General features: G+C 51.1%; 1 protein-coding gene across 1 annotated transcript in view; it reads right to left on the bottom strand.

The window, feature by feature from the left end:
- EMX1 (empty spiracles homeobox 1) overlaps positions 1-22,144 on the bottom strand; it is a 182,956-nt gene that overhangs the window by 28,845 nt on the left and 131,967 nt on the right. Inside the window, exon 2 of the mRNA XM_075332550.1 lies at positions 19,125-19,309. Coding sequence (XP_075188665.1) covers positions 19,125-19,309 — 185 coding nt within the window. The remainder of the gene's footprint in view (positions 1-19,124; positions 19,310-22,144) is intronic.

Genomic DNA, 22,144 nt, shown 5'->3' with positions numbered 1-22,144 from the left:
TATTCCTCCATACTGCCGGGTCTCCAGTCTAGTATTCCTTCATACTGCCAGGTCCCCAGTCTAGTATTCCTCCATACTGCCAAGTGCCCAGTCTAGTATTCCTCCATACTGCCGGGTCTCCAGTCTAGTATTCCTTCATACTGCCAGGTCCCCAGTCTAGTATTCCTCCATACTGCCAAGTGCCCAGTCTAGTATTCCTTCATACTGCCAGGTCCCCAGTCTAGTATTCCTCCATACTGCCAAGTGCCCAGTCTAGTATTCCTCCATACTGCCGGGTCTCCAGTCTAGTATTCCTCCATACTGCCAGGTCTCCAGTCTAGTATTCCTCCATACTGCCGGGTCCCCAGTCTAGTATTCCTTCATACTGCCAGGTCCCCAGTCTAGTATTCCCAGATACTGCCGGGTCTCCAGTCTAGTATTCCTCCATACTGCCGGGTCTCCAGTCTAGTATTCCTCCATACTGCCGGGTCTCCAGTCTAGTATTCCTCCATACTGCTGGGTCCCCAGTCTAGTATTCCTCTATACTGCCGGGTCCCCAGTCTAGTATTCCTTCATACTGCCGGGTCCCCAGTCTAGTATTCCTTCATACTGCCAGGTCCCCAGTCTAGTATTCCCAGATACTGCCGGGTCTCCAGTCTAGTATTCCTCCATACTGCCGGGTCTCCAGTCTAGTATTCCTCCATACTGCCGGGTCCCCAGTCTAGTATTCCTCCTTACTGCCGGGTCCCCAGTCTAGTATTCCTCCATACTGCCGGGTCTCCAGTCTAGTATTCCTTCATACTGCCAGGTCCCCAGTCTAGTATTCCTCCATACTGCCGGGTCTCCAGTCTAGTATTCCTCCATACTGCCGGGTCTCCAGTCTAGTATTCCTTCATACTGCCAGGTCCCCAGTCCAGTATTCCTCCATACTGCCGGGTCTCCAGTCTAGTATTCCTCCATACTGCCAGGTCTCCAGTCTAGTATTCCTCCATACTGCCGGGTCTCCAGTCTAGTATTCCTTCATAGTGCCAGGTCCCCAGTCTAGTATTCCTCCATACTGCCGGGTCTCCAGTCTAGTATTCCTCCATACTGCCAGGTCTCCAGTCTAGTATTCCTCCATACTGCCGGGTCTCCAGTCTAGTATTCCTCCATACTGCCGGGTCTCCAGTCTAGTATTCCTTCATACTGCCAGGTCCCCAGTCCAGTATTCCTCCATACTGCCGGGTCTCCAGTCTAGTATTCCTCCATACTGCCAGGTCTCCAGTCTAGTATTCCTCCATACTGCCGGGTCTCCAGTCTAGTATTCCTTCATAGTGCCAGGTCCCCAGTCTAGTATTCCTCCATACTGCCGGGTCTCCAGTCTAGTATTCCTCCATACTGCCAGGTCTCCAGTCTAGTATTCCTCCATACTGCCGGGTCTCCAGTCTAGTATTCCTCCATACTGCCGGGTCTCCAGTCTAGTATTCCTCCATACTGCCGGGTCCCCAGTCTAGTATTCCTCCTTACTGCCGGGTCCCCAGTCTAGTATTCCACCATACCGCCGGGTCTCCAGTCTAGTATTCCTCCATACTGCCAAGTGCCCAGTCTAGTATTCCTCCATACTGCCGGGTCTCCAGTCTAGTATTCCTTCATACTGCCAGGTCCCCAGTCTAGTATTCCTCCATACTGCCAAGTGCCCAGTCTAGTATTCCTCCATACTGCCGGGTCTCCAGTCTAGTATTCCTTCATACTGCCAGGTCCCCAGTCTAGTATTCCTCCATACTGCCAAGTGCCCAGTCTAGTATTCCTTCATACTGCCAGGTCCCCAGTCTAGTATTCCTCCATACTGCCAAGTGCCCAGTCTAGTATTCCTCCATACTGCCGGGTCTCCAGTCTAGTATTCCTCCATACTGCCAGGTCTCCAGTCTAGTATTCCTCCATACTGCCGGGTCCCCAGTCTAGTATTCCTTCATACTGCCAGGTCCCCAGTCTAGTATTCCCAGATACTGCCGGGTCTCCAGTCTAGTATTCCTCCATACTGCCGGGTCTCCAGTCTAGTATTCCTCCATACTGCCGGGTCTCCAGTCTAGTATTCCTCCATACTGCCGGGTCTCCAGTCTAGTATTCCTCCATACTGCTGGGTCCCCAGTCTAGTATTCCTCTATACTGCCGGGTCCCCAGTCTAGTATTCCTTCATACTGCCGGGTCCCCAGTCTAGTATTCCTTCATACTGCCAGGTCCCCAGTCTAGTATTCCCAGATACTGCCGGGTCTCCAGTCTAGTATTCCTCCATACTGCCGGGTCTCCAGTCTAGTATTCCTCCATACTGCCGGGTCCCCAGTCTAGTATTCCTCCTTACTGCCGGGTCCCCAGTCTAGTATTCCTCCATACTGCCGGGTCTCCAGTCTAGTATTCCTCCTTACTGCCGGGTCCCCAGTCTAGTATTCCTCCATACTGCCGGGTCTCCAGTCTAGTATTCCTCCTTACTGCCGGGTCCCCAGTCTAGTATTCCTCCATACTGCCGGGTCTCCAGTCTAGTATTCCTCCATACTGCCGGGTCCCCAGTCTAGCATTCCTCCTTACTGCCGGGTCCCCAGTCTAGTATTCCTCCATACTGCCAGGTCTCCAGTCTAGTATTCCCCCATACTGGCGGGTCTCCAGTTAGTATCCCTCCATAATGCCGGGTCTCCAGTCTAGTATTCCCTCAGGTTACCAGTAGGAGGCGACACACATTTCCAGAGCAAGGACCTGTGGACTATGTCATGGGTGTTAAGTGCTGGGGGAAGCTCCAGCCGTATGGCTATAGGGTTAAGAATGTTAGTTACCCTAAGGGACCAACAAACCTTGAGTCTAGAGCCCCTGACACACACTTCCACCTGGTGTTAGTGGACATAGAACAGTCATTTTCAGCCAGGTCTGGACCTGAACATTTATTAGCACACATGGACCTGGTAGTGGCAGAAACACTCCGGACTGAACCGACAACAGAGGAGTCTCCGTCCATTCACCACCTTACCCTCCTGCCCCTCTGCTGTGAGCCTCCAGCCCCTCTGCTGTGAGCCTCCTGCCTCTCTGCTGTGAGCCTCCTGCCTCTCTGCTGTGAGCCTCCTGCCTCTCTGCTGTGAGCCTCCTGCCTCCCTGCTGTGAGCCTCCTGCCTCCCTGCTGTGAGCCTCCTGCCTCTCTGCTGTGAGCCTCCTGCCTCTCTGCTGTGAGCCTCCTGCCTCTCTGCTGTGAGCCTCCCTCTGATGTGAGCCTCCTGCCCCTCTGCTGTGAGCCTCCTGCCTCTCTGCTGTGAGCCTCCTGCCTCTCTGCTGTGAGCGTCCTGCCTCTCTGCTGTGAGCCTCCTGCCTCTCTGCTGTGAGCCTCCTGCCTCTCTGCTGTGAGCGTCCTGCCTCCCTGCTGTGAGCCTCCTGCCTCTCTGCTGTGAGCCTCCTGCCTCCCTGCTGTGAGCCTCCTGCCTCTTTGCTGTGAGCCTCCTGCCTCTCTGCTGTGAGCCTCCTACCTCTCTGCTGTGAGCCTCCTGCCTCTCTGCTGTGAGCCTCCTGCCTCTCTGCTGTGAGCCTCCTGCCTCTCTGCTGTGAGCCTCCTGCCTCTCTGCTGTGAGCCTCCTGCCTCTCTGCTGTGAGCCTCCTGCCTCTCTGCTGAAAGCCTCCTGCCTCTCTGCTGTGAGTCTCCTGCCTCCGTGCTGTGAGCCTCCTGCCTCTCTGCTGTGAGCGTCATGCCTCCCTGCTGTGAGCCTCCTGCCTCTCTGCTGTGAGCGTCCTGCCTCTCTGCTGTGAGCCTCCTGCCTCCCTGCTGTGAGCCTCCTGCCTCTCTGCTGTGAGCCTCCTGCCTCTCTGCTGAAAGCCTCCTGCCTCTCTGCTGTGAGTCTCCTGCCTCTCTGCTGTGAGCCTCCTGCCTCTCTGCTGTGAGCCTCCTGCCTCTCTGCTGTGAGCCTCCTGCCTCTCTGCTGTGAGCGTCCTGCCTCTCTGCTGTGAGCGTCCTGCCTCCCTGCTGTGAGCCTCCTGCCTCCCTGCTGTGAGCCTCCTGCCTCTCTGCTGAAAGCCTCCTGCCTCCCTGCTGTGAGCCTCCTGGCCTCTCTGCTGTGAGCCTCCTGGCCTCTCTGCTGTGAGCCTCCTGCCTCTCTGCTGTGAGCCTCCTGCCTCTCTGCTGAAAGCCTCCTGCCTCTCTGCTGTGAGTCTCCTGCCTCTCTGCTGTGAGCCTCCTGCCTCTCTGCTGTGAGCCTCCTGCCTCTCTGCTGTGAGCGTCCTGCCTCCCTGCTGTGAGCCTCCTGCCTCTCTGCTGTGAGCCTCCTGCCTCTCTGCTGTGAGCCTCCTGCCTCTCTGCTGTGAGCCTCCTGCCTCCCTGCTGTGAGCCTCCTGCCTCTCTGCTGTGAGCTTCCTGCCTCCCTGCTGTGAGCCTCCTGCCTCCCTGCTGTGAGCGTCCTGCCTCCCTGCTGTGAGCCTCCTGCCTCTCTGCTGTGAGCCTCCTGCCTCTCTGCTGTGAGCGTCCTGCCTCCCTGCTGTGAGCCTCCTGCCTCTCTGCTGTGAGCCTTCTGCCTCTCTGCTGTGAGCCTCCTGCCTCTCTGCTGTGAGTCTCCTGCCTCTCTGCTGAAAGCCTCCTGCCTCTCTGCTGTGAGTCTCCTGCCTCTCTGCTGTGAGCCTCCTGCCTCTCTGCTGTGAGCCTCCTGCCTCTCTGCTGTGAGCCTCCTGCCTCTCTGCTGTGAGTCTCCTGCCTCTCTGCTGTGAGCCTCCTGCCTCTCTGCTGTGAGCCTCCTGCCTCTCTGCTGTGAGCCTCCTGCCTCTCTGCTGTGAGCCTCCTGCTTCTCTGCTGTGAGCCTCCTGCCTCTCTGCTGTGAGCCTCCTGCCTCTCTGCTGTGAGCGTCCTGCCTCTCTGCTGTGAGCCTCCTGCCTCTCTGCTGAAAGCCTCCTGCCTCTCTGCTGAAAGCCTCCTGCCTCTCTGCTGAAAGCCTCCTGCCTCTCTGCTGAAAGCCTCCTGCCTCTCTGCTGTGAGCCTTCTGCCTCTCTGCTGTGAGCCTCCTGCCTCTCTGCTGTGAGCCTTCTGCCTCTCTGCTGTAAGCCTCCTGCCTCTCTGCTGTGAGCCTCCTGCCTCCCTGCTGTGAGCCTCCTGGCCTCTCTGCTGTGAGCCTCCTGCCTCCCTGCTGTGAGCCTCCTGGCCTCTCTGCTGTGATCCTTCTGCCTCTTTGCTGTGAGCCTCCTGCCTCTCTGCTGTGAGCCTCCTGCCTCTCGCCTCCTGGCCTCTCTGCTGTGAGCCTCCTGCCTCTCTGCTGTGAGCCTCCTGCCTCTCTGCTGTGAGCGTCCTGCCTCCCTGCTGTGAGCCTCCTGCCTCTCTGCTGTGAGCCTCCTGCCTCCCTGCTGTGAGCCTTCTGCCTCTCTGCTGTGAGCCTTCTGCCTCTCTGCTGTGAGCGTCCTGCCTCCCTGCTGTGAGCCTTCTGCCTCTCTGCTGTGATCCTTCTGCCTCTTCGCTGTGAGCGTCCTGCCTCCCTGCTGTGAGCCTCCTGCCTCTCTGCTGTGAGCCTCCTGCCTCTCTGCTGTGAGCCTCCTGCCTCTCTGCTGTGAGCCTCCTGCCTCTCTGCTGAAAGCCTCCTGCCTCTCTGCTGTGAGTCTCCTGCCTCCCTGCTGTGAGCCTCCTGCTTCTCTGCTGTGAGCCTCCTGCCTCTCTGCTGTGAGCGTCCTGCCTCTCTGCTGTGAGCCTCCTGCCTCTCTGCTGAGAGCCTCCTGCCTCTCTGCTGAAAGCCTCCTGCCTCCCTGCTGTAAGCCTCCTGCCTCTCTGCTGTGAGCCTCCTGCCTCTCTGCTGTGAGCCTCCTGCCTCTCTGCTGTGAGCCTCCTGCCTCTCTGCTGTGAGCCTCCTGCCTCTCTGCTGAGAGCCTCCTGCCTCTCTGCTGTGAGCCTCCTGCTTCTCTGCTGTGAGCCTCCTGCCTCTCTGCTGTGAGCGTCCTGCCTCTCTGCTGTGAGCGTCCTGCCTCCCTGCTGTGAGCCTCCTGCCTCCCTGCTGTGAGCCTCCTGCCTCTCTGCTGTGAGCCTCCTGCCTCTCTGCTGTGAGCCTCCTGCCTCTCTGCTGAAAGCCTCCTGCCTCTCTGCTGTGAACCTCCTGCCTCTCTGCTGAAAGCCTCCTGCCTCTCTGCTGAAAGCCTCCTGCCTCTCTGCTGAAAGCCTCCTGCCTCTCTGCTGAAAGCCTCCTGCCTCCCTGCTGTAAGCCTCCTGCCTCTCTGCTGTGAGCCTCCTGCCTCTCTGCTGTGAGCCTTCTGCCTCTCTGCTGTGAGCCTCCTGCCTCTCTGCTGTGAGCCTTCTGCCTCTCTGCTGTAAGCCTCCTGCCTCTCTGCTGTGAGCCTCCTGCCTCCCTGCTGTGAGCCTCCTGGCCTCTCTGCTGTGAGCCTCCTGGCCTCTCTGCTGTGATCCTTCTGCCTCTTTGCTGTGAGCCTCCTGCCTCTCTGCTGTGAGCCTCCTGCCTCTCGCCTCCTGGCCTCTCTGCTGTGAGCCTCCTGCCTCTCTGCTGTGAGCCTCCTGCCTCTCTGCTGTGAGCGTCCTGCCTCCCTGCTGTGAGCCTCCTGCCTCTCTGCTGTGAGCGTCCTGCCTCCCTGCTGTGAGCCTCCTGCCTCTCTGCTGTGAGCCTCCTGCCTCCCTGCTGTGAGCCTCCTGCCTCTCTGCTGTGAGCCTCCTGCCTCTCTGCTGTGAGCGTCCTGCCTCCCTGCTGTGAGCCTCCTGCCTCTCTGCTGTGAGCGTCCTGCCTCCCTGCTGTGAGCCTCCTGCCTCCCTGCTGTGAGCGTCCTGCCTCCCTGCTGTGAGCCTCCTGCCTCTCTGCTGTGAGCGTCCTGCCTCCCTGCTGTGAGCCTCCTGCCTCCCTGCTGTGAGCCTTCTGCCTCTCTGCTGTGAGCCTTCTGCCTCTCTGCTGTGAGCGTCCTGCCTCCCTGCTGTGAGCCTTCTGCCTCTCTGCTGTGAGCCTCCTGCCTCTCTGCTGTGATCCTTCTGCCTCTCTGCTGTGAGCCTTCTGCCTCTCTGCTGTGAGCCTTCTGCCTCTCTGCTGTGAGCCTTCTGCCTCTCTGCTGTGAGCCTTCTGCCTCTCTGCTGTGAGCCTTCTGCCTCTCTGCTGTGAGCCTTCTGCCTCTCTGCTGTGAGCCTTCTGCCTCTCTGCTGTGAGCGTCCTGCCTCTTTGCTGTGAGCGTCCTGCCTCCCTGCTGTGAGCCTCCTGCCTCTCTGCTGAAAGCCTCCTGCCTCTCTGCTGTGAGCCTCCTGCCTCTCTGCTGTGAGCCTCCTGCCTCCCTGCTGTGAGCCTCCTGCCTCTCTGCTGTGAGCCTCCTGCCTCTCTGCTGTGAGTCTCCTGCCTCCCTGCTGTGAGCCTCCTGCCTCTCTGCTGTGAGCCTCCTGCCTCTCTGCTGTGAGCCTCCCTCTACTGTGAGCCTCCTTCCTCTCTGCTGTGAGCGTCCTGCCTCTCTGCTGTGAGCCTCCTGCCTCTCTGCTGTGAGCGTCCTGCCTCCCTGCTGTGAGCCTCCTGCCTCTCTGCTGTGAGCCTCCTGCCTCTCTGCTGTGAGCCTCCTGCCTCTCTGCTGTGAGCCTCCTGCCTCTCTGCTGTGAGCCTTCTGCCTCTCTGCTGTGAGCCTTCTGCCTCTCTGCTGTGAGCGTCCTGCCTCCCTGCTGTGAGCCTTCTGCCTCCCTGCTGTGAGCCTCCTGCCTCCCTGCTGTGAGCCTCCTGCCTCCCTGCTGTGAGCCTCCTGCCTCCCTGCTGTGAGCCTCCTGCCCCTCTGCTGTGAGCCTCCTGCCTCTCTGCTGTGAGCGTCCTGCCTCTCTGCTGTGATCCTTCTGCCTCTCTGCTGTGATCCTTCTGGCTCTTTTGCTGTGAGCCTCCTGCCTCCCTGCTGTGAGCCTCCTGCCTCCCTGCTGTGAGCCTCCTGCCTCTCTGCTGTGATCCTTCTGCCTCCCTGCTGTGAGCCTCCTGCCTCTCTGCTGTAAGCCTCCTGCCTCCTGCTGCTGTGTGCCACCCTCCCTCCAGTGCTGTCTGTGCTCCCTCAGTCCTGTTCATGTCTCCAATCCTGTTTGTGCCCCTCTAGTGTTGTGCTTGCCACCGCCAGTGCTGTCCGTGCCCTAGCCCCTCCTGTGATGTGTACATGCACCCAATCCCTCCTGCTGTGATGTGTGTATATGTCCCCAGCTCCTCCTGTGATGTATATACAGTGCCTTGCGAAAGTATTCGGCCCCCTTGAATTTTTCAACCTTTTCCCACATTTCAGGCTTCAAATATAAAGATAAAAATGTTAATGTTCTGGTGAAGAATCAACAACAAGTGACACAATTGTGAATATGAACGATATTTATTGCTTATTTTAAATTTTTGTAAAAAATAAATAACTGAAAATTGGGGCGTGCAATATTATTCATCCCCTTTACTTTCAGTGTAGCAAACTCACTCCAGAAGTTGATTGAGGATCTCTGAATGATGCAATGTTGTCCTAAATGACTGATGATGATTAATATAAGCCCCTGTGTGTAATCAAGTCTCCGTATAAATGCCCCTGCTCTGTGATAGTCTCAGGGTTCTGTGTAAAGCACAGAGAGCATCATGAAGACCAAGGAACACAACAGGCAGGTCCGTGATACTGTTGTGGAAAAGTTTAAAGCCAGATTTGGTTACAAAAAGATTTCCACAACTAAACATCCCAAGGAGCACTGTGCAAGCGATCATATTGAAATGGAAGGAGGATCATACCACTGCAAATCTACCAAGACCCGGCCGTCCATCCAAACCTTCATCTCACACAAGGAGAAGACTGATCAGATGCAGCCAAGAGGCCCATGATCCCTCTGGATGATCTGCAGAGATCTACAGCTGAGGTGGGAGAGTCTGTCCATAGGACAACAATCAGTCCTACACTGCACAAATCTGGCATTTATGGAAGAGTGGCAAGAAGAAAGACATTTCTCAAAGATAGCCATAAAAAGTGTTGTTTAAAGTTTGCCACAAGCCACCTGGAGACACCAAACATGTGGAAGAAGGTGCTCTGCTCAGAGGAAACCAAAATCAAACTATTTGGGCACAATGCCAAACGATATGTAACAGCAACACAGCTCATCACCCTGAACACACCATCCCCACTGTCAAACATGGTGGTGGCAGCTTCATGGTTTGGGCCTGATTTTCTTCAGCAGAGACAGGGAAGATTGTTAAAATTGATGGGAAGATGGATGGAGCCAAATACAGGACCATTCTTGAAGAAAACCTGTTGGAGTCTGCAAAAGACCTGAGACTGGGACGGAGATTTGTCTTTCAACAAGTCAATGATTCCAAACATAAAGCAAAATCTACAATGGAATGGTTCACAAATAAACGTGTCCAGGTGTTAGAATGGCCAAGTCACAGTCCAGACCTGAACCCAATCGAGAATCTGTGGAAAGAGCTGAAAACTGCTGTTCACAAATGCCTCCATCCAACCTCACTCAGCTCCAGCTGTTTACAAAGGAAGAATGGGCAAGAATTTCAGCCTCTCCATGTGCAAAACTGATAGACACATACCCCGAGTGACTGCAGCTGTAATCACAGCAAAAGGGGCGCTACAAAGTATTCACTTAACGGGGATGAATGATATTGCACGCCCCAATTTTCAGTTATTTATTTTTTACAAAAGTTTAAAATAAGTAAAAAATATCATTCACCTTCACAATTGTGTCACTTGTTGTTGATTCTTCACCAGAACATTAACATTTTATCTTTATGTTTGAAGCCTGAAATGCGGGAAAAGGATGAAAAATTCAAGGGGGCTGAATACTTTTGCAAGGCACTGTATATACCAGAACGCACCCAGGAGGTGGATGTATATAGCAGGAGGGGCCCAGGATGGGACATATATACCTAAATGGGGACATATATTTCAGGAGGGAAACATTATATATATATTCACGTTTTTCCAAGAGTAACAGTGAGACTGTAGGAGGTTTGAGGGGTGGAGGCGGAGCTGGGGTGGAGTCTGGGCAGAGCCCCAAGGGGGCCCGAAAATGTTGCCAGTATGGGGCCCTGAAATTCCTAGTGGCGGCCCTGGATGAAGATATGCATCTGCGGTCAAGAAGTTGGGACGAAAGGGATATTGTTGGTCCCGGAACCCATCACAGAAGATGTGCCCGTGGTGTTAAGCATGAATGTCCTGCGGCAACTGGACCAGATATTGTTTACTAAGAGAGGCCCGGGTTACTGGAAGCATACAACTCCGCACAAGGACCCCCCAAGTTGCCTTCCAACATCTGATGCGGAACTCAAAAGAGTGTGCCAGCATATCGTGCAGTAAGGGTCATTCGTAGCCCTGCCAAAGAGCCTGATGTGTTGTCCCCTGCGAAGGAGAGTGTGGTCGCTTTGGTGATCGGTACCCACTGAAACCTTGAAGGGATGGAGGTGCTTGTTGAGCTGCTAAATAACGGAAAAGCTGATCAGGAGGTGTTGGTAGCCCGGACTCTAGCAGTAGTTCACCAGGGGTGAGTTCCCGTATGTGCTGTGAACTTGGGGCTGCAAGAAACCTCTCTCAGCAGGAACGGAACTGGCTTAAATATATCTCCATCGAGGTGAGGTGGTGAACTGAAGGCAGGTGTCCCTTTCCCTAGTGGAGGATGATGGCTGGACTTTGGAAGTCTAAGAATGAGTGGAGTGGGCGAGTGATTCTAGATCAGATGGGAATGGATAAGAAGTCCCTTGACCCTGAGAATGTACAAGCAATAGAAGAGATGCTGTGGAAGAATCAGCCTGCATTCGCCCGCCACGCTGAAGATTTTGGCTGTACAGAGGCCATCACGAATGAGATACCAAAGGGGGACACACGCCCAATCCGAGAATGATACCGGAAGATTCCTCCCAGACTATATCAAGAGGTGAAGACATTGCTGAGACAGATGCTGGAGTCGAGAGGGGTGCAAGCGAGTCAGAGCCCCTGGGCGGCTCTGGTGGTCCTTGTCAAAAAGAAGGTGTAAGGTGTTAAATACTGTTTGTATAGAGTCTACGGAAGCTCAGGGACACAGGTGTGCTAAAGAGTTCTTCTATTACTTCATACAAGTGCACAAAACATGAGAAGGGTTAAATAATTGCAGGGTGCAGAGGCTGGGAACAAATTAAGCAGTAATAGATTCTCAAAGTTCAGCAGAGGTCTCAAGATATAGTTCAGTCTCTCTTACTGTACTTGTAAGTGTCTATGGCAGAGCAGAAGGGTTCCTGTGTAGACACAAGTTCCAGGGATCCAAAGCAGAAGATGGCACAAAGGTAGTCCCTCCAAAGACTTCATGAGACCAGGTTAGGCCGCGCTCCCATCAGCAGTATTTTGCCGCAAAACCGGATCCGTCATGAATGTCTTTCAGATCCATTCATTTACAATGGAATTGCGGCAACATGCGGTGACATGCGGTTGCGTGCGGCATACACAATCGCATGTCACCGCATCTTGCCGCGATTCCATTGTAAATGAATGGAACTTAAACGCATTTATGACAGATCCGGTTTTGCGGCAAAATCCCGCAGATGGGAGCGTGGCCTTACAGGTACGCTGCAAACAGGATTCAGAAGCACTGGTCCATCAGCTGAGGCGGCTCAAGCAGGGATTTGGCAGGGAACAGGGCAGGAACATAGAAGCTGAGGAATCTATATTGACTGAGGGCAAGGTAAGAGCAGCAGAACAGGAAGCAAGATGGCCAACAGAAAAAAGAAACCAGATTAAACTGACAGAAAAAAAGGCAAAAAGTCTCAAAACCTCACAGAAGGACGGTTCAGTGAGATTCTACATGGACTATAGGAAGCTCAACGCCTGTACAGTCCATGACTCTTACCACTTGGCCCGAATTGAGGAGTCCCTGTCCTCCCTAGGAAGAGCTAAGTACTTCTCGACTCTTGATCTGGCAAATGGGTACTGGCAGTTACCAGGCAAAGAATAAGGATATTAAAGATAAGGAGAAGACCCCCTTTGTGCTCCCAATGGGACTGTTTGAGTTCAATCGAATGCCGTTTGACCTCTCAAATGCCCCAGCTACTTTTCAACGGCTGATGGAGAAGTTGTCTGGGGGACCTGAATTTCAAAGCCATCCTCATCTATTTGGACGACATTATCATTTATTCCAACTCGTTCCAAGAACACCTCAACCGACTCGGACAGGTACTTGGTCGTCTGCGGGCTCACGACCTGAAAGTAAAACCAAAGAAATGCCAACTCTTCAAGATGGAGCTTGAGTATTTGGGCCATACGGTGACGCAGGATGGAGTATTACCGTTCCACGAAAAGGTGGCGGCTATTCAGCAGTGGCCAAGTCCCCGGACCTTGCGAGAGCTGAAAGCTTTCTGAGGACTAGCAGGATATTACCGGTGTTTTGTGAAAGACTACGCCAAGTTGGTGGGTCCCCTGAATGAGCTGCAACAGGGTACAGCGGGGATGCCGAAGAATCGGGCCATCTCTTGGTCCCAGAAACAGGAAGTGGCCTTCCAGGCCCTGAAAGGTGCTCTGACAACGGCACCAATATTGGCCTATGCGGATTTTGACAAGCCCATTTTACTCTATACGGATGGTAGTCTTCATGGCTTGGGGGTTGTCCTGTCCCAGGATCAGGATGGTCGGGAGAGAGTATAGTAATCGCTTATTAAAATCGGTCCCTACGGGACACAGAGAAATCCCCATAATTACAGTTCCTTTCCGTCGAAAGCTGCTGGCCTTAGTGTGGGCCATGACCGAAAACATTTCAAGGCTTCTTGACAGGGGTTAAGATCTAGGTCCGAACGGATAATAACCCACTAGCACACCTAGAAAATGCCAAGTTGGGGACCCTAGAACAGCGGTTGATGGCCCACCTAGCAAAGTTCGACTTTAGTATCCAGTATCGTGTTGCTGTAGAGAATGCTAATGCGGAAGGATTGTTTAGAGCAGGGTGGGGAACCTTTTCTCTGCCGGGGGCCATTTGGAAATTTCTACCAACCTTCAGGGGCCGCACAAAATTATCAATCGGAAAATGAGCCTGATATAATTGGTCAAACAATTAATGAACTCACTCCTATTGTGGTGGCCGGAGCTGCTTCTCTTTGGTGCGGCTGTGATGCTTGGTGATACTAATAATGTTGCTTCTCACAACTGCTTTTCCAGGTTTGTCTCGGTCTGGAGCGCTGTAAACTCTTTGTGATGATAACATTGGTAAACTATATACATCACATAACAGACACAGGGACTACTGTATATAAGTCACAGGAGACATATACATCACTGGAGGGGCTGGGGCATATACATTACAGGAGAAGCTGGGGGCATATACATCACAGAGAAACTGGGAGCATACACATCACAGGAAACAATTGGGCATATACATGAGAGGAGGGGCTGGGGCATATACGTCACAAGAGGGGCTGGGGCACAGACAGCACTGGGAGGAACAAACATGGCTGTGGGGCACAGACAGCACTAGGGGGGCACAGACAGTACTCGGCAGTCACATAAATCATGACGGGGCATTGACATCACTGAGGGGGACATGGACATCACTAAGGGGGGCGCGGACATCACTAGGGGGGCACTGACATCACTAGGGGGGCACTGACATCACTAGGGGGGCACTAACATCACTAGGGTGGAAACTGACATCACTAGGGTGGACATGGACATCACTAGGGTGGGCACAGACAGCACTAGGGGGGGCACAGACAGCACTAGGGGGGGCACAGACAGCACTAGGGGGGGCACAGACAGAACTGGGCAGTCACAGAAATCATGACGGGGCATGGAAATCACTGAGGGGGGCGCGGACATCACTAGGAGGGCACGGACATCACTAGGGGGGCACTGACATCACTAGTATCAGCACGGACATCACTAGTGTGGACACGAACATCACTAGGGTGGACACGGACATCACTAGGGTTGGCACAGACATCATTAGGGGGGAGACCTGGGGGGCACGAACATCAGTAGGGTGGGCACAGACATGACTAGGAGGCTACAAGCATCATTGGGGGGCACAGGCATCACTACGGGGGGCACAGGCATCACTAGGGGGGCGCAGCACTAGGGGTGGTACACAGCATTGGAGGGAACACAACATTGGGAGTGATACACAGCACTAGGTGGGCTGCACACAGCACTGGAGTTGGCACATAGGACCAGAGGGACGGCACACAGCACCGGAAGGTGGGCACAAGGCGCACAGCACCAGAGAATGGGCACACACCGCTGGAAGTGATGAAGCTGCTGTGGGATGGAAGCGCAGAACACTAAACCTGCCCGCAAAGTAAGTCCTGGATCCTGAGCATGCTGGTACTAGCTAGCGAGAGAGCCCATTGGTACGTGCAAGCAGCGCATGTGGGGATTTAAAGGGCCAGCAGCCAACAAGACCGCGAAAGTGGCCCGAGCACTGCCGCCCCCAGGAATCTACTCAGGGGTTGCAGAAAAGGTCACCTTGACACAGCGGAGGACACTGCAGGCTCCTTAAAAGCGTCTATGAAACTAAGCCACCAGTGAACTCCAACATACACATTGATGAAGGTTGAGGTATTAGGATTGAAACGTATGTGCTCTGTTCACTTTGTAAAGATTTCAAAATAAAAAAATCACAGCTTTTGTTCAGAAACTGAGAGCCAAGTCTCTCTGTCATATCATACCAAGGGATTGGATCCTATTTGGGCACCACAAACAGAAGTGACATGGTCATTCTTCATATTGGAAGAGGAAGAGACTCCTGATTTCCGGAAATTCTTGCCCCTGGTTATGGCAGCCTTGACAGGCGGAGAGGCAAGTGTGCTATCTAAATTACTGGGGCGATCAAAAGAAGAGTGTGGGCTTGCTCAAGTTAAAGACGAAGGTTTGAGACAGATGAAGCAATGGGTAGACCAGCAGCAGATCCCAAACAAAGACGATAGGGATAGCCTTGATGCTGACATGAAGAGCATACTGCATCAGTGGGACAGGTTGGAAATCTGGGATACTGTACTCTACCGCAGGAAGCAACACCGTAAGGAGACCGGAGTGAGGTAGCAGGTGGTACTCCCAAAAGATTTGGTGCCCGAAGTCATCAAAGAGGCTCATGAATTTGCAGCTCACTTCGGTTCAGTCAAGACCTACCAGTGGCTGCAGCGGTATGTGTATTACCCCAGGCTAGAATCTGCAGTGGAAGAAGGTTGTTGGCGATGCCGAGTGTGTGATCTCGTCAAGAGTACTGAACAAAGGGCACCCGTCGAGACCATCCAAACTAAGGAGCCATTGGAAGTCTTGATGATTGATTATCTCCTCGTGGGACTTTCGGCTCGGGAGCCACAGTACTGTGTGGTCATGACTGATCATTTCTCCAAGTTTGTTGTGGTCAACCCGACTAGAGATCAGACAACCGAATCAGAACAAGAAGTGTCAGTGAGTGTGAGAGAGTTTCAGGATGTGGAGAGGGACGCATATAGGAGAGTCAGTACCCGGCCTGCTAGAGGACCTTGCCTGATGAGCCCAGCTGCCCGGTGAATGGTGGGAAGAGAAGTCCTGCATCGCCCTCCCGGAGTGAAGTGCACGCCACTGTACCATCAAGCCGTAGAGCGGACCGGTCCTGCGGACTGAGCCAAGAGTTTACACCCGAGTGCGGCGGTTAGGGAACTATATTAGGGCTCCATAGTCAGAGTGCGGTATCCGCACGATCCCTTTAGAGGAGACCGGTTGGGATAGAGGACAGAGCAGGATTGTGTAACGTTGAATATATATATATCGCTGTACTGCTGATACATGTATATTGTATGTTGTTCTAGTTGTGGTGACCTGGGCAGTCGCTTCAGCTATAGAGTATACTGTTGTACTGAGGGGGGGGGTTGCCTTTACTCCTGTCCCCCTCCCCTCCCACTGCTCGGCAGGTTGTATTTGTTATTCCTTGTAAATAATCATTGCCCCTGGTTTATCTGTTCATCCATCTGATCCCGTGACTTGCTCATCGCCTCACTATCACAAACTTTTAGTAGGCGCCCTCATTGATGTCTAGAATAGGACCCTGGAAAGCTCATTTTGGACAGAGCAGTTGGCGTCATCACCATCAAATCATAGGGCAAAGCTTGATACACCATGAAGGAGACGTGGTGCTGATCACATTGATGTGGGGTGCAGAGAGTCGGAGCCACCCTAGTACGGGTTGCCAGTCCTAAGGGCAGGCCATCAATTTTGTAGCCACAAGAATTCCTTAAATGTTGAATCTTATTTAGGGGAAAATCCTTCGGGATACCTGGATGATTGCACTTACATCCATGGGTCTGGTGTAACTGGTCTGGTAAGGACATTTCCTCCAGTCCATGTCAGTTCTCTGATGTTGGGAAAACCAGTTCTCCCATCAATTATCTCCTATCTGCAGATGTATCTGGTGAGTCCCCTCTTGGCCCCATGAACTACGGACTGAGCCCATCCTGGGGGGGATACAGACATCATCACAGAGCCCTTCTACAGTTATACTGGATAGGCACCAAAGAAAACACCTGATAAAAGAGGGTCTCATAGCAAAAAGCAGACTGGGGTCTACGCAACTCTTCGATCATTGCCCTCCTGTTGGGCATCACAATGTGTCAGTGAGCCTAGATACCCGATGCGATAGCCGCCCCGGAGTCAAGTAGACTTGTAGTTAAGTATTAGGGATGATCGAATACCTCAAATATTCGCCTTCGCGAATATTTTCCGAATAGGTCGCCGCTATTAGAATATTCGATGCGCAATGTAAGTCTATGGGAAGCCTGAATAGTTGTTATTCGGGTTTCTCATAGACTTACATTGTGCATCGAATATTCGCGAATAGTCGAATAGCGGCGACCTATTCGGAAAATATTCGCGAAGCCGAATATTTGAGGTATTCGATCATCCCTATTAAGTATTTCTGGAGGTTAGTAGTCCAGCAGTCTGGTCACCACACAAATTGGAATTTAGCAGTCAAATAGTGAGGTCACCTAGTTGTCTGGTAGTGTATGACCATGGAAGACTAGTCACTGGATGACTGGAGTAGACCTAAGTCCAGACTCATGATAATGCAGTAGTTTGCTGAGTAGTCTGATAGCCTTGTAGTCCTGATTCATGGTATAACAGAGCACTGTTAATCGTGCACTCTACTAAACCGGCACTTTAGTAATCCAGCATTCTAGTAATCCGGTGCTCTAGTAATCTGCAACTCTCGAAAACCGACACGGTAGTATCCAGCATTTTAGTAATACTTTACTCTAGTAATCAACACTCTAGTAAACCAGCATTGTAATAAACCGGCACTCTAGTAATCTGCATTCTAGTACTCAGCACTCTAGTAAACCGGTACTCTAGTAAATTGGCACTCTAGTGATCCGGTGCTCTAGTAATCAAATCTCAAATAATCTCCAACTCTAGTAATCCAGCATTTTAGTAATCTGGTACTTTAGTTATCAGGACTCTAGTACACTGGCACTCTAGTAATCCAGTGCTCTAGTAATCAACACTCAAGTAATCTCCTACTCTAGTAAACCGGCACTTTAGTAATCCAGCACTCCAGTAATCCATGGTTTGTAGTCTATAATTTTTGCAGTTTGGTTATTTATACACTTTCTTGTTGGTAATGCAGAATTCTGATCATTTATTTTGCTATTTCAGTTTTGTAAACTAATATTTTGCTAGTCTGGGAGCCCGACACTCTATAATCTACTTAGCCTGGGAGCCATGTTAGTAGTCTAATAGCCCAGCTTTGAAAAACAGTAATCTTATATTCTTCTACTTTTATAGCCCATTAGCCAGTAATGGGGTAACCTCCCAGTCTTGTAGGCTACTAGCCCTTTATCATGGCACCCCAAGAGCCTTGGAACCATTTTATTATGGCATGCTAGTAGCCCGGCAGCCCATTATCATGTAGCCTGGTAGCCCTTTAGATTTGTAGCCTGGTAGCCCTTTATGTAGCGTGGTAGCCCTGTAGATTTGTAGTCTGGTAGCCCTTTAGCCTGGTAACCCTGTAGATTTGTAGCCTGGTGGCCCTTTAGCTTTTGTAGCGTTGTAGCCTGGTACCCTTTAGCTTTGTAGTCTGGTGGCCCATTACCTTTGTAGCCCGTTAACCCTTTAGCTTTGTAGCCCGTTAACTCTTTTAGCTTTGTAGCCTGTTAGTCCTGTAGCTTTGTAGCCTGGTGGCCCTTTATCTTAGTAGCCCTTTATCTTTGTAGCCTGGTAGCCTTTTAGCCTGCTAGCCCTTTAACCTAGTTGCCCTGTAGATTTGTAGCCTGGTAGCCCTGTAGATCTGTAGCCTGGTGGCCCATTATGTAGCCTGGTAGCCCTTTATGTAGCCTGGTAGCCCTGTAGCCTGTTTTCCTCTGTTATCTGCGCGGCCCGGTGGCCCGGTGGTGGCTTCTCGTCTATGAGCCGCCTGTCGCCTGCTCTCGCACTGTTCTAGGTGAATAATCTCCGCTTCTTCCACCTTGGGCATTTCTTCTTGTGTCTGTAATTGTAATTTATACAGACGTCGTCCCTGGAAGGCAAAGATCCCGACAATCTCACTGCTGCCTCATTACCATATCCATTACTGCCTCCACCAATCACAGGCCGCTCCCTCCTCCAATATTCTCACCCCTCCTCTCCGTATGCAAATGTTTTTTGCGCTCAAACTGGCGGACAAAACAATGAATTTTTTTTCTTTTTTTTTTTATATTCCTGGCATAAGAAAGCCGGTGTGGAAAACAGTGCGGGGCGGAGGAGAGAAGGAATATTTATAGGCGCCGGCGACATATGGTGGAGTTATCGGCACATATATTACTCGTAGGTGGTGACGCCACTCCGCGGCTTGGATTTACATGCACTGTGAGATCCCGCAGAGCGTCGCGCCAAGGATCGTACGCGCCCAGAGAAGTAAAAAAAATCTGCCCCAATGGTCACCCAGTGCTGCCCATAGGGGGTGCCGCCGAGCATGCTACATCACTCCCATGTTCTCCTACTGCTCTTCATGTCTCTGTCTTGCTTTTCACAACCGAGAAGCAGAGTTATAGGCTCCTCCATATTACAGAGATATGTGGTAGAGAGAAGTTGCAGGGGAAAGCAGAGAGGACACTGACACCCCACCCTCTTGAGACTTTAAAGACCATCCCATACCTGTCACCATTGCCCACCACCTTCCATTGTTCATCTTTCCAGTGTCTGGACCCTACTTGTGTATGTGCCAGATTCCATAGCGCCCACTACAGGTGAAATCTGGTCAGTGCGTGTAGACATATGACACCTACCTGGGTTTCTGATAAACTGAGGCTGCTTGCCAACTGTTTCCTCTCTGCCCCCACCACGTAATGGTTCTTCTCAAAGGCCCTCTCCAGCCGGAGCAACTGCGACGGGGAGAACGCTGTTCTGATACGTTTGGGCTTCCTGGCAAAGGGTCCATGAAGGAGTAAACTCTCCTGAGAGACATCGCTGCCTGGAACAAAAAGATAGGACATGAGAGTGAGAAGGTTGCCTGATCCCAGGAGGAAAATGTCCGAAGCTAGTTGTCTACCTTTATGAGTAGTGAGAATGTCTAAAGCTAGTAGCCTAGATCCATGATTAGTGAGGATGTCCGGAGCGAGTTGTCTAGCTTCATAATTAGTGAAGATGTCGAGAACTAGTAATCTAGGTCCATAATTAGTGAGGATGTCCGGAGCTAATTGTCTAGTTCCATGATTTGTAAATTATGAAGCTGTTGTCTAGCTTCATAAGTAGTGACGATGTCTGGAGCTAGTTGTCTAGCTCCATGATTATTGAGGATATCCGGAGCTAGTTGTCTAGCTCCATGATTAGTGAGGATGTCCGGAGCTAGTTGTCTAGCTTCATAATTTGTGAGGATGTCCAGAACTAGTAGTCTAGCTCCATGATTAGTGAGAATGTCTAAAGCTAGTAGCCTAGATCCATGATTAGTGAGGATATCAAAAGCTAGTTGTCTAGCTCCATCATTATTGAAGATGTCCAGAGCTAGTTGTCTAGCTCCATGAGTAGTAAGAATGTCTGAAGCTAGTAGCCTAGATCCATGATTAGTGAGAATGTCTGGAGCTAGTTGTATAGCTTCACGAAAAGTGAGGATGTCCGGAGCTAGTTGTGTAGCTCCATGATTAGTGAGGATGTCCAGAGCTAGTAGTATAGATCCATGATTAGTGAGGATGTCCGGAGCTAGTTGTCTAGCTCCATGATTAGTAAAATATGAAGCCAGGTGTCTAGCTTCATAAGTAGTGACGATGTCTGGAGCTAGTTGTCTAGCTCTGTGATTAGTGAGGATGTTCGGAGCTTGTTGTTTAGCTTCATGATTTGTGAGGATGACGAGAGCTAGTAGTCTAGGTCCATAATTAGTGAGGATGTCCGGAACTAGTAGTCTAGGTCCATAATTAGTGAGGATGTCTGGAACTAGTTGTCTAGGTCCATAATTAATGAGGATGTCCGGAACTAGTAGTCTAGCTCCATAATTAGTGGGGATGTCCGGAGCTAGTTGTGTAGCTCCATGATTAGTGAGGATGTCCGGAGCTAGTTGTGTAGCTCCATGATTAGTGAGGATGTCCAGAGCTAGTAGTATAGATCCATGATTGGTGAGGATGTCTGGAACTAGTAGTCTAGCTCCATAATTAGTGAGGATGTCCGGAACTAGTTGTCTAGGTCCATAATTAGTGAGGATGTCCGGAGCTAGTTGTCTAGCTTCATAAGTAGTGACTATGTCCGGAGCTAGTTGTCTAGCTCCATAATTAGTGAGGATGTCCGGAGCTAGTAGTCTAGCTCCATGATTAGTGAGGATGTCCAGAGCTAGTAGTCTAGCTCCATAATTAGTGAGGATGTCCGGAACTAGTTGTCTAGGTCCATAATTAGTGAGGATGTCCGGAGCTAGTTGTGTAGCTCCATGATTAGTGAGGATGTCCGGAGCTAGTTGTCTAGCTCCATAATTGGTGAGGATGTCCGGAGCTAGTTGTGTAGCTCCATGATTAGTGAGGATGTCCGGAGCTAGTTGTCTACCTCCATGATTAGTGAGGATGCTGTGACCTTCACAACACCTTGACATGATGTCACAGCCTTCGTTCAGATTTGAGATGATGCAAAACTATATAAAAAGGAAAACAACTAACGTAGTGACTTCATAACTAGATGCCGAAAACTTAAAAAAACAAACATGAGACTTGGTCATCATTTTAACCTCTAAAGATGATGTCATCATTTACAAAACTGATGTCATACGATGTCACAAAATAGAGAAAAGAAACCCTGAAATAACGAGACGCCGTCACCTAAAAAGAGCTACAAAAATGTCAGATTATATCCCGCCGGTCACAAAGCACGGAGAAGATGATGTCACTACATTCACTCCTATGACATCATTATTTTAAAAAGTTACACAGACTAAATGTCTAAACATCCTTCGTGTGATGTCATAAAATCCACTGATTCTTCGAATGATGCAAAAATCCACAAGAATGTAAAAAGAGTGGGAAAAAAAGCCTCAAAACAAGAAATACCGAAAGTGAAGTCACGTTATGTCACTGCCCCTCAGTAATCGTGCAGATGATGTCACAGTTCACAAAAAAAATTCATATGATGTCATCAATTTCAGATCTCATAGAAATGATGTCATAAGTCACTAAAATTCCATGGTGATGTCATCATTGGCACAAATCACAGAGATGATGTTATAATTTCACAAAAATAATTCCTCTGATGTCATCATTGAGCGCAATGTGTCGGTGACCACAAGACCAGGTTTTAGCCCAATGGGAGCCAATATGGCGGACGCCAAGAAGCACGGATCTCAGTCTAAGAAGTTACCGCTCAGCGAAGGAGCCGCGACTGCGCCAAGAAAACAGCTTTATGTTATTTCATTCAAAGTTATAAAAATACTTAAATATTTGAAGATATTTTACTTCACATTCAGCCCACAGCTATATTCCACCCACTGAAGACGTGCGCCAGATCACTAGAGCGAAGAAAGTCAGAACAGCTACACCATATAACCCGGGCATCTCCTGTATATACAGTATATATGTACAGCCGGTATAACCTGGGCATCTCCTGTATATACATTATATATGTACAGCTGGTATAACCTGGGCATCTCCTGTATATAATTATATATGTACAGCCGGTATAACCTGTGCATCTCCTGTATATAATTATATATGTACAGCCGGTATAACCCGGGCATCTCCTGTATATACAGTATATATGTACAGCCGGTATAACCCGGGCATCTCCTGTATATACAGTATATATTTACAGCTGGTATAACCCGGGCATCTCCTGTATA

The sequence above is a fragment of the Anomaloglossus baeobatrachus genome, chromosome 1 (genome assembly GCF_048569485.1).
Source record: "Anomaloglossus baeobatrachus isolate aAnoBae1 chromosome 1, aAnoBae1.hap1, whole genome shotgun sequence".
In the NCBI taxonomy this organism is placed as follows: Eukaryota; Metazoa; Chordata; class Amphibia; order Anura; family Aromobatidae; genus Anomaloglossus; species Anomaloglossus baeobatrachus.
The sequence above is the reverse complement of the archived record's forward strand: the minus strand, read 5'-3'. Positions and strand labels throughout refer to the sequence as shown.